We start from the raw sequence: 18,815 nt of genomic DNA on the forward strand, positions 1-18,815 counted from the left end.
ACTAATTTTTTTCTACTTGCATAGTCATTCTCAGTTAATTTCTTTGTTATGTCAGGACTTCTATGCCCAAGTCATCTGCACCATGTGTTTATGCAGACTGCATGTTTTTCCTCCTTGGCTGTATTAACCGCCTCATTGCAGTTTAGCTGATATAGTTCATCTTTAATTTTAGCCTTTTCAAATAAGATATTCCCTTTTGTGATGGCACAACTTCTTAGAAGACCACTACATTGCCTTGTTTTGTGAGCTTCTTCACTGACAAAAGATTTGTTTCAAGAGCAGGGACATACAGGACATTTTTCACAGGTATCTTTCTGCTGACACTCTGGGAAATAGGACAGTAAAGAAAACTGTCTCCCATTCCTTCTGATTCTATTATTTGCCTATTAGCTGTGGTGATTTTTTCTGTTTTACTCTGGTCACAGTGAATAAAGAAATTTCTGTCATTTATCATGTGACTCGTAGCTCCTGAATCAACATACCATGCCTGCAAAGATGAGGTGCAACTTTTGGACTGAAAAATATATTAATTATCTGAAGAAAAATCAATTTCTTCCTTCACACTTTTGGCCTTTTGTAGTTCTAGTTTGTTTTTTGTATACTAGCTTTCAAGATTCTACAATCTGCTCATAAATGGCCTTGCTTCTTGAACACAAAGCATTCATGTGTTTTTTGTTGAATGTTAGATTTTATTTCTATTTTTTGTCTTTAAAGCAGATTCTGCGATAGAAGCACTGTCACTATTAATACTATATGTTTTACACTTATATTCATCCATAAACTAGCCCTTAACATATTCCAATGTGAGTTCATCATCTGGACGTGCATCAAGTGCTGTGACAAGCGTTTCATAACTTTCTGGTAAACCACTAAGTAATAGTGCTGTGACATGAAAATATTTTATTTCTTCTCCTATACCTCTCAGGCATTCAACAATTTCCAATAATCCTGCATATACTGGCATTTTATTGGCTTGGTTTGGTATAGCCTTCTAATCAAATACAGTTTATTGCTGAGATTAGCTCTTTCTGCATCTTTTGTAATGCTTCCCACATTTCTTTAGCAGTATCACATTTGCATATATGTATGATTTGATCACCTTTTGTGCTAAGAGAGATTGTGCTGTGAGCTTTCTGATCTTGCTCTATTCACTCATCTGAATGGATTTCCAGCCAGACTTAGTTTATACGTTTCCATGTACCTTCTCTTATTTCATCTTGAATTTCCAAGACTGACCGTTTTGGTTTGTCATATTTGCAAATGAAAGCTTTGTTGCAGCTGTGTTACTGGCCATTTTCTGTTATTCTGTTGCAGTCTTCTGTTCCTGTATCTTGCACTTGTTCGATGTAGCAGGCTATGACTGGCTGTCTGGGTCAATAACCTGTTAGAGATTCTGTATATAGCCCTACAGAACACAGTCCACATGTGTTCATCTACTGCTTCTCTGCTAACAGGAAACAGGAACTTTATTATAGAAAAAAAGAGCCATAGATGAAGCTAAAAATGTATAAACATTGCCATCTACTGGTTGAGGAATATACATTTACTGAATACTGCTGGTGTAGTTGTTGCAGAAAAATACATGAACATTGTATTTTTACACCCTGCACTTTTTCTTTAATGTACTGTATGGAAGTGAACTGAGACAGAGAAGTGTGAGGAATATGTGTAGTTCTGTAGTCCAGCAGGAAGGACAGACTAAGCTACTTGGGGTTGCCGTGCAGCAGAGGCAGTAATCAGCCAACAACAAGAAGTTAGGAGCTAACTTAAAGTGGAGCTCCACACCGCAATACTTTCCTCCATTCATCGGTCCAATGTCCCTCATTAACATCTTATACCTGGCTATCGCTGGGTACCGGGCTGCGGCTGTCTTCATTGGCAAGCACAGGATCACATAGCTCCTGCGCATGAGCAGGAATGTAGTCAACCAGGCACTTGGGCTCTGTGCTGAAATGTAAACTGAACTGCAGGTGTGCTGTTCCAAACCGAACTGTCAAGAGTCTGTGATTGAGCCCCATCTGTTCCACCAAACTGTACACTGGCACAGCAGGAGCTCGATCAGGACAGTAATGTGCAAAGCAGTGGAAGGGAGAGGTGGCTTCCTGTATCTTGACTTCTCTGCCTCCCCCAAAGGTGCAGGTACAGTACTGCGTGTATGCATGTTTAGAAGTGCGCGCGTGTGTGTGTGTATGTATGTTAGTTTTAAGCCTGACCCCTAATCCTGTATGATCATAACTGCTTTTTTGGGGCTCGTTCACAGTAGCAGCAAGGGCTCCTGCTCCTCTGAAAAGTGATCCATGCTCAGATTGCTTTTGATTCTGTACGCATTCCTTGACATGCTGTAATGTGAACTCAGCCTTAGTTTGGGGTGCCTCAAGACTGAGAATACATTTAAAGGACACCTTGACTCAAAAAAGGTTGAGAAACACTGTGTCTCTGATCATATGTGCAGCACCATGGCAGTTGTACATCAAACAGAGGCCAAGATGGCAGCTTCCTTTGCTGTAAAAGGTAGGAGGATTTAGTTCTGCTTTAACATTACCAGATTTTCAAAATGAAATTTGTGGCAAATTCTGTGGGTGGGACCAAATTAACTTAATAATGGGCGGGACATAAAAGGGTAGGGTTAAGTATAACCTGCACCTATCCTGCTATGGGTCAACAGAGTATAAAAGCATAAAGTGCAGGGGTCAGGAATATGTAACGCACAGAGTTCAGGCATCAGGACTAAGTAGTGCACAGAGTTCAGGGATTAGGATTAAGTAAAGCATTCTATTCTGACTCAGATTTTTGTGATAGCGATGTATCCCTTGTGAGACCTCTCTGCTTAGCCTGTATAAGTAGATATAATCACTGTGGACAATCCTTATCAGGTAGCTGAACTCACCAATACTGTGTTCATCCAGAAGTTGCTTTATTCTGTACATGTGACAACAGGATACAGCAGAATGAATGGTTTCCAGTATTATGCGGTCAAAAGATGATAATTTCTGTAGCATACTATGCAGAATACATGTGTCCCTGTTACATGTGGACTGTTAGCTGCCTCCATGACACAGGAAGCGCTGAACTCAAGAAGAAGGGAGGAGCTTCATATACAAAGGAACTGTGTCATAGATCTCAGGGAGGTAATATAAAACAAATACATTACTAAATAAGGCCACTGGATGGCAGCATAACTAACTATAGAAATGTCCATAGGAAATGGTACAAAAAATAAACTATATGAATTCTCATGTACATTAACATAAATATTAACTGTGTAACAGCATACATTCTGTGCTTTACTTAATCCTTACTCTGGACTCTGTGTGATACCTAATTCTGAGCCCTGAACTTCAAGGTCAGGATTAAGTAACACTCAAAGTTCAGGAGTCAGAATTAAGTAATATAGAGATTTCAAAGGTCAGTGTTTAGAGTTCAAGGATTAGGTAATCATCAAGTTACTCACAAATTGTAAATTGTTACTGTTCTGCCATCCCTGGGTCCAGCATTGTTCTGGGGAGTCAGGTAGTTTGGGGTAAAATTAGCTGTGCACAGGCTGCAACTCATCACAGTACAAAACAGCATGGTTGAAGCTGTCTGTGTGTGTGTGTGGCAGCATGATAGGCGGCTCACATGTAGAGTGCTCTAATGGCACCATTTTTTAACTGATGCTTGAGCAGTGTGACAAATTGGAGCATGTGCACAGCGATGTTTACATTGCCTGGCTAAACAATAGGGCCTGTGCCCAGGAAACTGGGACAGATGGCAACCCTAAGCTAACTGGATTTCTGGCAGGATTTTCTGGCATTGTTCTTTGCTTGCAGCATTCACAAAGGATTAAACACAGGGAAATGTGTTTGTTTTGCAGTAATGTACTACAACGGTTTTTGTATTTTTGCTTAGACACACACTTTCAGCTATAGAAGCCTGAAATGATGATAGTGTTATGTTATAATAGACTTGTCTACAGAGATTCAGTTGTAATGACATAAAATATATTTGAAGGGACCCTGCCATGGGAGATGCATGGTTTCCACCATTGCTGACCTTCCCTTCTGAAAATATTGGTTCCTGGCTGCTTTGCTCACTGTCTGCCATTACTCTGAGCAACATGAGAGATGATTTACTTATCAAGAACCTACTGAGCTTAGAGATTTAGATGCTTGTTAGCAGTTATCTTATTAGCAGCACACTGACATCAGTGACAATAATATAACTGTCAATGAGCAGTTAAAGTATATGTTAACCCTAACTGAATGATATCTGCTCTCAGGTGGACACTACACCATGTACTGCACACTGGGGAAAATTCAAAAGGGTATCATAGACACTGTTTAGAATTCTGCCAGGCGTAGCACCAAAAGAGACGGTGCTTGCGCCGGTTCTTGTACCTGTCATAGGCAGTTACATAAATCTGCCATTGGTGGCACTGAGGTTGATTTGTCCATACTGGGCACTCCTTCCTTAGTGTACTCTCTCCTGCCCTCCCTGGTCACTACACCTGTCACACTGAGAGCTGCATGGCTGAGAAGTTTTGTACTAGATGTGGATGAGCCTGATGGGGAACTGAGAGACTAGTTCTCCATCAGGTCCACTTATATGGCCCATTCACACTGATGAACATTTGATGCGTTCTTATGCCTTTTTGGTGTGCTTTTGAAAACCTGCACTGAAGATGCAGCATGCAGGACTATTTAAAGTGCAGCACATCTGCAGTGTGAACAGCTATATAGGATTTATAAGGAATACCTTTCATGCACTTTTGTCACTCTGGAAAAGCACAGCAAAAGCTCACAAATGTGCAAGGGGCTTTACTATTGTTTGACAGCCCATGGCAATGAGTAGATTAATAGCCGCTATTCACTCCAATAGCAGCTTTTGACCTGCTCACTGCCATGTGCTGTCATTCATAGGCAAGCCGGACCTGATGGGGATCTAGTCTCAGAGTTCCTCATTAGGCTCGTCCCACTAAACAGGCACAGTAGCCATAAATTTGAGTTTTCAAGTGGACAGAGCCTGATTGGTAACCCTGAGAGACTAGTTCCCCATCAGATCCGTTTTGCCTGTGATTGACAGTGGATGGCAGTGGGCGAATTTCAAAGCTGCTATTGGACTGAACAGCTACCTTAATGACAGGATCATCAGTTATTGCTTTGATGAGAGCTGCAGGTCTACATACCTAAAGATTACTTATTTAAATGAACATGTTAACACTTATGAAAACCTTTAAATATTGTGTTTACATCTACTGTCAAAGACAATCTTTGGGCATATTTTAACCCCCTTCTCATCCCTTCAACAACCTATACTGCCATTTTTTTTCCTATACCTTGTGAAGCATTATAAAGTCACCTGAGTCCACTGTTAAGGTCCCTCACCATGACTGTTTCCAGATGCAGGAGATTGCTAATCCAGAGCTGCCAACATCCCCGTCCGACTGGTCCCTTCACATTGACATCACTTCTTTTCTAGATCCTGGATATTTGCTCAGAGATGGGTTTTGAATCCCCTTACTATTACATCTATCAGAATGATTTAGCAATTCTCACCTTGCCTTCCATCTTGTACAGATGTATGGGCTCCTCTCCTATACTAAAACTGCACACTGTAAGCTTCCCATATTGTGTATTAGAAGCTGCAGCAAGTTAGATAGAGCCTGCATCATTTTCTGGCAGGAGGACACCTGACAATATCCAGCCTGACTGATCGTTATAGAGAATCTTGCATTTTTAGTGTTTTTACCTCATTTCTAACTTCTTTAATTTTGTCTTGCAGGCTGGCAGTTTGGCTCTCTCGGAGAACACTCAGGTCTTTTCCCATCCCGATTTGTGCAGCCGGCTGCAGCCCCAGAATATTTCTCCACAGTGGACAAAAGCCAATACAGCAAGCCCCGTCCTGTGGGCCTCCGCAGAACCTTCAGCACAGAGGTGAGAGAGCAAAACCACAAAATTTTACAGAAAAAGAGAGCCTAGCCCTTATGAAAATTAGACTTTCCTGGCGTATATTTAAAGTGTGTATATAGTAAAAACATTGATGAGCACAGGATGCCTTTCGCCTTTAGGTTACACAGGCACATACTGGGACAAAAAATAGGCCCGGGCACTTTGGACTGAGCAGCCCAAAGTCTGGGGACCCTTTCCTCAGAGCCCGGTGGTGGAACACCAGGGCCCGGTTGCAAAAGCAATTGTTGCAACCCTTGTAGTGTCAGTAGGTTTTTATATTTATTGGATTTTTTTACAATTTTATATGTTATTATTTTTTTTAATTTTTTTGTAGGAAGGAAGGAGAGAAAGAAAGAGACATATAGAAGGTGGGAAAGAAATAGGGAGGGAAAGAAATAAAGAAAGGAGAGAAACAGGAGACAGAGAGAGAGAGCGAAAGAAAGAGAGACGTTTATAAAAAAGAAGAAAAAGAGAAAGAAGGAAGGAAGGAGGAAAAAAAGGAAAGAGGGAAAAAAAGGAAAGAGGGAAAAAAAGGAAAGAGGGAAAGAAAGAAGGAGGGAAAGAAAGGGAAAGAAAGAAAGGGAAAGAAAGAAAGAAAGGGAAAGAAAGAAAGAGAAAGAAAGAAAAAGGAGAGAAAGAGAGAAGGAAGGAGAGAAACAGGAGTCAGAGAGAAAGAGAAAAAGAAAGGAGAGAAAAAAGGGAGAGAGAGAGAGAGAACACAAGAGTGGCAGGGGGTGTGGGCAGGGCAGACACATGAGGAGGAGGGGGAGCTTTCTCTCTTCTCTCCCGTCTGCGGGGAGCAGGGACTGTCAGCACTGGGGACCGAATATGCTGACAGATCCCCCGCAGCGCTGGAGGAGATGAGGGAGTGGGAGCATACACAGGTGCTGACCGCATGCAGAAGATTGATAGGAGAGGCAGCTGGGCAGCACATAGAGGAACCGAGAAATGTATGGATCTCTATGTGCCGCCCGGTCGCCTATGGCCAGTCCAGGCCTGGTTATACTGCTGCCTACAGGAGGATTTGATACTGGCAAATTAAAAAAAACCTGTATGCCAGCCCAGGATAACCTCTCCTACTATCAGCATACCTTGGCTTTTTGCTAGCATCCTAGAAGGAAGGACCTCTCTGCTGTGTAAAAAATAACCTGCCTTTGGTAGCATCTTTTTTCTTACTCTTCAACAATTTTCTTCAGTCACGGCTCTGCACTTCCAGACCCGGTTCCTTTTATTGCAGCAATCTAGTACAAGCATCCTCTGTCCAGATTTTGAAGTGCCGTGTCTGGACCCCGCTCGACTGGATGTTGTGGTGATATCCTGGAAGTGTTAATGTAAATGAATTTGTGAGCTGCTCTATGGAATATAACTAAAGACCTCTAAAGAAAACCTCTAAAAAAAAAACTTCCTAATGCAGTACATACACTCCTAATCTTACATGAAAGCTACCTGCACCCTTCACATACTCATATTTATGTGTAGGGTGTCCATATAACCCCAAAATAGTGTTGCTCTTCCAACCTGAATGAGTCCCATCAGCCAAAAAAAGTCCCTTATTTGCTTCTCAAGTGTTCATAAAAGCAAAAATATAAATGTAAATATTCTCTTCAGTACTCCTAGTGTCTTCTATATCATACTTGTGCTTCCCCTCCATCAACCACCAAATGTGCTCTCAAATGGTGATTTTGACCATACATACAATGCTAGGTCAAAAAGTCAAAAAAACTCCTTCTCTTAGACAAAGACCAAATCCTCCATTCACATTCTCCTTCTTACTCCTCCACTCAACATAAAAAGCAAATGGGCAGAAGATAGTGCTTTATCCTTAAAACACTTTATTTACTTTATTAAAATCAGTACAGAAAACCATCACACCAGATATAACCAGCAATCAAAATACAGTATATGCTGCGCACATATAACAGCATTCTCATGTTTACCAGTCCACTATCACATTATCAAGCCCCTTCCCCACGCATTACGCCACAGGGCTTCCTCAGGGGGGATATGATTGGCTATCACCACGCTCTGCCTATTCAAAGGTTGTTACTCACAGCCATTTTGTTGTAGTCCTTCCTAATTCACCATAATGCATGTGTTACTTTCCTAAATGGACGCCATTTTGTTGTGGATAAAATGCAGCTAATAGGACCACCATATTTTTGTAGTTCTAAATTACCTCCTAACACCTTTCTCATATCACCATCTCTTTGCAACCTGCTGTTCATACATATGGAATCTCCATGTACTAGTTGTTTTTAATATGTATATACCTCTGTGATTAAAATATTTATATATTAAAACTTAACTTTAATAAAATTATATAAAAATAGGCTATAAAACATAATCAATAAAAATATAATCCAAAAACAAAAGAAATAAGAGTCCAATTTAAAATATAATGTATTATAATGTATACATATAACTCCCATTATAAATATCTGCAAATATATACCTTCTAGATATAATTACAAAGTATAAATCCTCCCTAACATGTACCTTAGAAAGTATTATATTTACCATGTATTTTATGAAGAAGCTGCCAGTAAACTATTTACTTAAGGCTCCGTTTACACCAATGCATTTTTTAGTGCTTTTTGCAGAAATGCATGGTTTCCTATAGAGCATGTTCACATCTATGCTTATTTGAGCTGCTGTGTTTTTGGAAAGGGTCAGGGACTTTTTTAAAAGCAAAAAGTAGCATTTTTGCTATAACAGAGTTCAATGGAGAATCTGCTGAAATGCATGGTAATGTGTTTTTCCCACGTTTTTGTTGTGTTTTGCGTTTTTGCATTTTTATCCTTCCCAGAAAAGAAAAAATTCCACTTTAAAAAAAGGGCTGAACAACATGCAAAATGTGGTAAAAATGCATCAAAAACACATAAAAAATGTGTGTAGAAAAATGCAAAACAAACTGCGAAAAGCAGTGCAAAACAGACAAAAAGCAAACTGCATAGGTGTGAACGGAGCCTAAAGGGCCCTATGTTGAAACTACTAATATGCTAAAAATTACTCAGGAACCATGTTAAGTCAAAAACTGCATTGAGGCCTCTTGGAATAAGGGTCCTGAGTTCATGTATCCACTACGATTCCTTTTACTAAGCTCTTTAATCATGTTTTCACCCCTCCAATGTTTTATGTGTTTCCACTCCCCAAAATTGTTAACTGCTATAATCCTTATTGTGTATTAATCTGAATTTGCTGAACTAAATGATGCTTCTTGTATCTTATACTTATGTTGTTCCTTAATTATATCCTTTAATGCTCTTTTAATTCTGCCAATGTACATGTCTTCACAGGAGCACTTTAAAACGTATACTACTCCCTCCGTATTGTATGATATAAAATCCTTTATATTATATACTTTTCCTGTGGAGGAACTAGTAAAACCTTTTCATTTTTTATTATTATTTACTCTTAATACAGCTTTAGCAATTACCAGAAGCATAGAAGCCTTTGCCCTCAAAGAAGGTAAAAGCTCTATGTTTTGGGGGGTCAGTCACATTATGAACTAATTTATCCCTTAATGTTGGTGCTCTTTTATATATGAATCTGGGTTTTTCTAGTTTATGATCTTTCAAATGTTTATCCTGTTATAGGATTTGCCAGTGTTTGTGTATAATACGCTCTACTTGCTTATATTGAGTATTGTAATTCAACACCACAGCCATCCCTATATTTTTCTTCCTATTGCTATTATTTTTTAATAATTCTACCCTATCAATGTTTCTGACCCGATGCCTTTCTTTCTCTATATATTCTTTTTGATATCCTTTACCTGTAAACATATCAACTAATTTATCTGTCTGGAGCTCAAAATCCTTAGTATGGGTACAATTTCTCTTTATCCTCATATTCTCAATTGTCCTCTAGGGACATTAACTAACCATGGTTTATAGTGACAACTATTACTCAGAATGTACGTTTTTGTAATAATATTATTTTCAAACTTTATTAGGTCCCAGATCCAGAAAATGTATCTTGTCCCTATTACTCTCCCATGTGAGCTTGACATTCCTATTATTATTATTATTATTATTCAGACTATCCATTAAAAATGTAGGGTTTTCTTGTGTTCCTTCTCATAATAACATTAAGTCATCAATAAATCTTCTATATAATTTAACCTCTGGTATATTATTATGAAACACCTGTTCCTTTTCCCATTTCGCCTTGTATACATTAGCTATACTGGGTGAAAATTTTGCGCCCATGGCTACTCCAGTTTTTTGTAGATAGTACTTATTATACCAAAATTGGCTATGATTAAGACAAAACGCCAGACGTTTTAAAATAATTTTTTTGTGTTTCCTAGTTAATCTCTCATTCATATTCAGCACCCATGTTGCCGCCTCCATGGCCCCCTCATGGTCTGTTTGTATACAGCAATGTTACCAATATGGTGTGCTCAGAACCATTATTAGATTATAATAATTGCAATATATGTTTGGGACCTTTTAAAAAAGCTTGGGTGCTTTGTACCAAGGGTTGTAAAAAGTAATCTATATACTCCGCCAACCTAGAGGTAAGGGAGTCTATACCATTAATGATTTGCCTTCCTGGTAGATTAATACTACCTTTATTATGAATGCCCCTTTTAGCACCATATTTAATGTTTTTTTCTAACTCCCGCTTCATTGTTTAGTAGGGTTGCTAATCAATACTCCATATGTTTCTCCATTTCATTTGTGTACTGTTCCTTTGACCAGATAGCAATGCAATCAAACCCCCTGGGCAGATTTCTTTTCGGTTCTCCAGCGATTTGTTACCCTTTTTTATCTCGTTTCTCACATTGTTTCTTTACTGGCAGTTTCTCTAACTCTTCTGTCTCTAGCTTCGTAAACATATCTATATATCTATTATCATTTAATTTAGGATAACCCCCCCCCCCAAAAAAAAAAACCTTTTCTTCATGGGGGAAAGCCATACTACAATAATTTTAAAATGGCTTTTCCAATAGCCAGTATAGGAATATTTTTTCCAATAGATATCCACAAGAACACACTTATGATCAGTATACACCCAAACCACGAAGACCAAGATTTAGAAAACCCTCCAATACATACAATCGGGTACCTTTGTATAATAGATAAACACCACTTAAACAGGAGGAGGAAGAATATTCACCAAGACCTTACTCACCAAAGCCTTTTTTAGGCCCAGGATGGGGACCCAATACACAAGGGAGGTACAGAGAAAGAAGAAAGAGAGGTCGCAGAACAGGGAGGAGGGTCCAACAACAACAGAAAAGAAGCAGAGAGTATTAGGAGAGGGGATTTTTAATCTAAATGGTATTTCCCTCAAGAAAGAAAAATTGGAGGTATTAGGTAAGGGGCTGAAATTTGCTCCAAAAAAGGGGCTTAATACATTTTTTAGACCTATATAACTATTCAGAAGCTGGTTATAAACCACAGTATTAAGAAATATTATGCACAAAATCCTGTGGAACTCATTAGCCAACAGAGAGGAGGTACATTCTCTAATCTCAGAAACCAGTCAGTTTGTTATGCTAAAATAAATTAGAATTAGTTAGTCTGGCTGAAAAAAGACAAAAGTCCATCCAGTTCAACCACAAAAAAAAGTTATAATCCTACACCCACAGTTGATCCAGAGGATAGATATACAGTCAGGTCCATAAATATTGGGACATCGACACAATTCTAACATTTTTGGTTCTATACACCACCACAATGGATTTGAAATGAAACTAACAAGATGTGCTTTAACTGTAGACTGTCAGCTTTAATTTGAGGGTATTTACATCCAAATCAGGTGGACGGTGTAGGAATTACAACAGTTTGCATATGTGCCTCCCACTTGTTAAGGGACCAAAAGTAATGGGACAATTGGCTTCTCAGCTGTTCCATGGCCAGGTGTGTGTTATTCCCTCATTATCCCAATTACAATGAGCAGATAAAAGGTCCAGAGTTCATTTCAAGTGTGCTATTTGCATTTGGAATCTGTTGCTGTCAACTCTCAAGATGAGATCCAAAGAGCTGTCACTATCAGTGAAGCAAGCCGTCATTAGGCTGAAAAAAACAAAACAAACCCATCAGAGGGATAGCAAAAACATTAGGCGTGGCCAAAACAACTGTTTGTTTTTTCTTAAAAAGAAGGAACGCACCGGTGAGCTCAGCAACACCAAAAGACCCGGAAGACCACGGAAAACAACTGTGGTGGATGACCAAAGAATTCTTTCCCTGGTGAAGAAAACACCCTTCACAACAGTTGGCCAAATCAAGAACACTCTCCAGGAGGTAGGTGTATGTGTGTCAAAGTCAACAATCAAGAGAAGACTTCACCAGAGTGAATACAGAGGGTTCACCACAAGATGTAAACCATTGGTGAGCCTCAAAAACAGGAAGGCCAGATTAGAGTTTGCCAAACGACATCTAAAAAAGCCTTCACAGTTCTGGAACAACATCCTATGGACAGATGAGACCAAGATCAACTTGTACCAGAGTGATGGGAAGAGAAGAGTATGGAGAAGGAAAGGAACTGCTCATGATCCTAAGCATACCACCTCATCAGTGAAGCATGGTGGTGGTAGTGTCATGGCGTGGGCATGTATGGCTGCTGGAACTGGTTCTCTTGTATTTATTGATGATGTGACTGCTGACAAAAGCAGCAGGATGAATTCTGAAGTGTTTCAGGCAATATTATCTGCTCATATTCAGCCAAACGCTTCAGAACTCATTGGACGCCGCTTCACAGTGCAGATGAACAAAGACCCAAAGCATACTGCAAAAGCAACCAAAGAGTTTTTTAAGGGAAAGAAGTGGAATGTTATGCAATGCCCAAGTCAATCACCTGACCTGAATCCGATTGAGCATGCATTTCACTTGCTGAAGACAAAACTGAACGGAAAATGCCCCAAGAACAAGCAGGAACTGAAGACAGTTGCAGTAGAGGCCTGGCAGAGTATCGCCGGGGATGAAACCCAGCGTCTGGTGATGTCTATGCGTTCCAGACTTCAGGCTGTAATTGACTGCAAAGGATTTGCAACCAAGTATTAAAAAGTGAAAGTTTGATTTATGATTATTATTCTGTCCTATTACTTTTGGTCCCTTAACAAGTGGGAGGCACATATGCAAACTGTTGTAATTCCTACACCGTTCACCTGATTTGGATGTAAATACCCTCAAATTAAAGCTGACAGTCCGCAGTTAAATTACATCTTGTTTGCTTCATTTCAAATCCATTGTGGTGGTGTATAGAGACAAAAATGTTAGAATTGTGTCGATGTCCCAATATTTATGGACCTGACTGTATAAATATGATTAAGAAGACAGTGACAGACGATTTATAGAAACTGCCAGTAAAGAAACAATATGAGGGGCAAGAGATAAAAAAGTGGGGGTTGCATTGTTGTCTGGTCAAAGGAACAGTACATAAATGAAATGAAGAAACTATTAAAACTATTAGGAGATACCAATACATACTGTATGAAGTATTGAATAGCAACCCTACTAAACAATACAAGAGGGAGTTACAATAGATCATTAAATATGGTGTAAAAAAGGAATTCTTAAAGCAGAGTTCCACTCAAAAGTGGAAGCTCCGCTTATTTGTCTCCTCCCCCCCTCCACAGCCATATTTGGCACCTTTTGAGGGGAAGGGGGGAGCGGGTACCTGGTTTTGACAGGTACTCGCTCCCACTTCCGACTCAGTTCGCCACAGCCCCTCCTCCCTCCTGCAGTCTCCTGGGAACTTTCACAGGTCTTAGGAGATTGCCAGACCAAGTAGGAAGTGCAGCGCGACTCGTGCATGCGCAGTGGGCACCAGGCTGTGAAGCTGCAAGCTGTCACAGCCTGGTGCCCACAGTTGAGATGCCAGCGCTATGGAGGAAAGAAGGGGAGAAGGGACCGCGTGGGTGAGAACATCGCTGGACTCTGGGACAGGTAATTGTATGTTTATTAAAAGTTAGCAGCTACAGTCTTTGCTGCTGACTTTTAATAAACACAAAAACGGCTGCAACTCCACTTTAACCACCTCCCGCCTGCCATATAGTCCAATGACGGGCGCAAGGTGGTTCTCTCGTTCTGATAGGTCGTCTTTTGATGGCCTTCCATTCTCACCGTGCATGCGCGACTCAGGGGGCGCGCGGCGATCGGCGGTGCTCTGTGTCCCTTGGATACAGCGGATCACCGATCCACGAAAAGAGCCGAAGATGTCGGTTCGGTCATGTGATCAGCTGTGTCCAATCACAGCTGATCACATGTAAACAGGGATGCCGGTTACCGGCATTTCTCTTCTTTCGAGCTGTCACGCTCACAGCTTGAGAGGAGAGCCGGTAATCGGCATTCCGCGGAGGGGACATGTACACTGATCATCAGGGCACTGATGATCAGTGTGGCCCCAGAAGTGCCACCTGTCAGTGTCCATCAGTGCCAGCTGTCAGTGCTGAACAGTGCCATGTGCCAGTGCCCATCAGTGCCACATCAATGCCACATATCAGTGCCTACCAGTGCACATCAATGCCACATATCAGTGCCCATCTGAGCTGCCCTTCAGTGTCACCTATCAATGCCAATCAGTGCCACCTATCAGTGCTGCCAATCAGTGCCACCTATCAGTGCCAGTCAGTTACGTCTATCAGTGCGCATCAGTGCCGCCTATCAGTGCGCATCAGTGCCGCCTATCAGTGCCAGTCAGTGCCACCTAACAGTGCCAGTCAGTGCCACCTAACAGTGCCAGTCAGTGCCACCTAACAGTGCCATATATCAGTGCTGCCTTTCAGTGCCCATCAGTGATGCCTGTCAATGCCCATCAGTGCCACCTACCAGTGCCTCCTCATCAGTGTCCATCAGTGCCACCTATCAGTGTCTATGAGTGCATCTTATCAGTGCCCATCACTACAGCCTCATTAGCGAACATCAGTGAAGGAGAAAAATCACTTATTTACAAAATTTTATAACAAAAACTAAGAAAAAACATTTTTTTTTTCAACATTTTCAGTGGTTTTAGTGGTGTTTAAGAAAAAATAAAAAAAAACCCGAGGTGATTAAATACCACCAAAATAAAGCTCTATCTGTCACAAAAAAATTATAAAAATTTCATATGGGTACAGTGTTGCATGACCGCGCAATTGTCATTCAAATTGTGACAGCGCTGAGAGCTGGAAATTGGCCTGGGCAGGAAGGGGGTATAAGTGCCCTTTAGGTAAGCGGTTAATAATCAAAAGGAAACATATTTATTACCACTAACTTGTAAGATGCCGGTGATATACTGCATAACCAAAATTCATAAAGATAGTATTAACCCACCAGGAAGGCCGATCATTAATGGTATAGCCTCCCTGGGGGGAGTATACAGGTGAAGCTCCAAAAATTAGAATATCGTGCAAAAGTTCATTTATTTCAGTAACGCAGCTTAAGCTTAAGGTGAAACTAATATATGAGATAGACTCATTACATGCAAAGCAAGATAGATCAAGCCGTGATTTGAAATGGGAAGAGGAACAGGTGTTTCATAATAATATACCAGAGGTTAAATTATATAGAAGGTTTATTAAATACTTAATGTTGTTATGGGAAGGAACACAAGAAAACCTTAAAATGTTTATGGATAGTTTTTCCCTCCCTCCTAGATTGTAAGCTCCAAGGAGCAGGGCCCTCGAACCCCTCTTGTATTGAATTGTATTGTTACTGTACTGTCTCATGTACTGTCTCCCACCATAATGTAAAGCGCTGAGCAAACTGTCGGCGCTATATAAATCCTGTATAATAATAATAGGAATGTCAGGCTCACATAGGAGAGTAGTAGGGACAAGATACATTTTCTGGATCTGGACTTAACCACTTGCCCTCCAGAGGATTTACCCCCCCCCCCCCTTCCTGATCAGGCCATTTTTTGAGATATGGCGCTGCGTTAATTTAACTGACAATTGCGCGGTCATGCAATGCTGTACATAAATTAAATTTATGGGGTTTTTTTTCCCACAAATAGAGCTTTCTTTTGGTGGTATTTGATCACCTGTGCGTTTTTTATTTTTTGCACTATAACCAAAAAAAGACCAACAATTTTGAAAAAATAAACAATATTTTTTACTTTTTGCTAAAAAACATATCTGATAAAAAAAATTTAAAAAATCTAATTTCTTCATAAATTTAGGCCAAAATGTATTCTGCTACATATCTTTGCTAAAAAAAATCCCAATATGTGTAAATTAATTAGTTTACGTGAAAGTTATAGAGTCTACAAATGGCAGTGTATACATACTGGAATTTTTATTTTTTTTATACTAGTAATGGTGGTCGATCAGCGACTTATAGTGGGACTGCGGTGGGCATTCTGACACGGGGTGGGAACTGACTAATTGCCACTGACATCCCCAGTGATCCCAGTGAATACAGTGATCAAAGGGTTAACTGTGTGCTGTGTGTGTTTTACTAAGGAGACATGCTGTTTTGTATGTCTCTCCCCTGTCAGTTTTGCCTGATGATTGCCGAGTGCCAGCCAGGATTTGCCGGGTGGGACCCGGTGATTGACAGCGACGCTGGTAGGGCGGCGCACGCCCCCTACCCAGAAATGCAAATCCCATATAAATATATACGTGATTTTGTGCAGTCCTGCAGCACCAGTAGCAGTACTTCTGCTATAGGGCAGAGGGCAAGTGGTTAAAGGTTGAAAAAAATATTATTACAAGAACATTTTTCAAAAGTACAAATAGAAACTCGTGCATTCCAAGTAATATTTGTCACTATAAACCATGCTTAGTTAATGTTCCTAGAGGACAATTTATGAGGATAAAGAGAAATTGTACCCATACTAAGGATTTTGAGCTCCAGACAGATAAATTAGTTCATATGTAAGTAAAGGATATCAAAGAGAATACAGTCGTGGCCAGTGTTTGTGTATAATACGGTCTACTTGCTGTATTGTAATTCCACACCACTGCCATCCCTATGTCTTTCTTCCTATTTCTATTGTCTTTTAATAATTCCACCCTATCAATATTTCTGACCTGATGCCTTTCTTTCTCTATATACAGTTGTGGCCAAAAATATTAGCACAACTGCATTTCTGTCAGATAATGCACCATTTTGTCCAGAAAATTGTTGCTATTACAAATGTTTAGGCATTCTCATGTATATTTCTTTTGTTTGTATCGGTATGACACAAAAAGGTGGAGAAACAAAAAGCCAAATCTGACACATTCCACACAAAACTCCAAAAATGGACTGGACAATATTACTGGCACCTTCTTTAAATTGTAAATAATTGCATTCCAAGTTTGTGATGCTCCTGTAATTTGTAATTAAACTCACCTGTATCAATTAATAGGTGCTGAGAATATAGAAACCACACCAGCAACCAGTTAAAATGGTGAAAAATGGACTCAGCCTTTCTGTTGTGTGTCTCTGTGTGCCACATGGAGCATGAAAAAGAGAAAGAGCAGCAAAGAATCGTCTGAGGATTTGAGAACAAAAATTATGGAAAACAATGGACAATCTCAAGATTACAAATCCATCTCCAGAGATCTCAGTGTTCCTGTGTCCACTGTGTGAAACATTGTCAAGAAGTTTACAGCCCATGGCACTGTAACTAATCTCCCTGGTCGTGGATGAAAGAGAACAATTGATCAAAGATTGTAACGAAGGATTGTTTGAATCCTGGCTAAAGAAAAAAACTCTATCATCTTCCAGACAAATTCAAGCTGACCTTCAGGCACAGGGTGTGTCAGCTCGCACTATACGTCACCATTTGAATGAAAAGGGACACTATGGTAGAAGACCCAGGAGGACCTCACTGATAACACAGAAACATAAAAAAGCCAGATTGGAGTTTGTCAGAACTTACCTGAGGAAACCAAAATCCTTTTGCGAGAATTTGCTGTGGACAGACGAAACATAATTACAGCTTTTTGGTAAAGTCCATCATTCTACTGCTTTCAGAAAAAGAATTGAGACCTTCAAAGGATAAGTTCATCTTTTCGGGCAGAATTTCACTTTTCATAATAAATAGAAGCATTTTCCAATACCATTTCTGGCCCAGCCATCCCAATGTGCTTTTCTCTCACTTACCGCATCCACAGGACATTTTTGTCAGTTTCTGTGAGATTTGGAACAGATTTTCAGATTGCATCATTTCTTGTCGATGGTCTTTGAGCATTCACTTCCTGTAGTCCATCTACCAGAAGCCTTCACTTCCTTGTTGCATTGCAGAAGAGGGTGGGATAGGGTGTGTTCACCACTCTGTACCACACCTCCCTCATTACAATACTACCTTCCACCCATCAGCTATGTAGTACAAGGGCCTGTCTGATTTGATAAAATTGAATGGATTGTTCAGGTGTGTCCTCCTATTCCATAGTTTTGGTAAATCTAAAGGAAATTGTACAATCAGATTGCATAGTGTATGGCCATCTTTATACAAGTACATAGGAGGGAGTGGACAGAGACACTCAGGCCCCAGAGTTGTCAGGCCCCATTCACATCTCCATGTAGTTATGACTCACATTCCTGCATGTGTTTGTTTTGGGCGTTTTGGAGCATTTTCACTTGTCACGCATAGAACAGCTCACTCAGTTGAATGGGCTGCCATGCACACAACAATCTCCATAGAAAAGCTCCAGAACGTGTTTGGGAGTGGAGCATGGTGCATTACCATAGTTTTTGATGTGTTTGCCACACTTGAGGTGCCTTTTAACATGTAATGACAACACAAACAAGATGTACATTTACAGCGTGTTTCTGAAACGCATTGCAAAGTGTCCACTTTCTGTGCAGATTGCCATGCATTTGGAAACCCACAGAAGTGAATGGAACCTCATTGTTCTGTGTAAATGCACCAATTTCACTTTCAGGCCCCATTCACGCCCAGAGTAGAGGGAGAGCATGTTTTTTGGCTCGTTTTTCCATTGACACACATAGGGTAGCCTGTTAATTT

At 40.3% G+C, this 18,815-nt stretch overlaps 1 protein-coding gene across 1 annotated transcript in view; it reads left to right on the forward strand.

Moving 5' to 3' along the window:
• MYO15B (myosin XVB) overlaps positions 1-18,815 on the forward strand; it is a 205,917-nt gene that overhangs the window by 128,511 nt on the left and 58,591 nt on the right. Inside the window, exon 28 of the mRNA XM_089654889.1 lies at positions 5,761-5,912. Within this exon, the coding sequence (XP_089511015.1) occupies positions 5,761-5,912 (152 nt within the window). The remainder of the gene's footprint in view (positions 1-5,760; positions 5,913-18,815) is intronic.

The sequence above is a fragment of the Staurois parvus genome, unplaced genomic scaffold (genome assembly GCF_062004578.1).
Source record: "Staurois parvus isolate SC_StPar_1 unplaced genomic scaffold, SC_StPar_1.0 ptg000813l, whole genome shotgun sequence".
Classification (NCBI taxonomy): Eukaryota; Metazoa; Chordata; class Amphibia; order Anura; family Ranidae; genus Staurois; species Staurois parvus.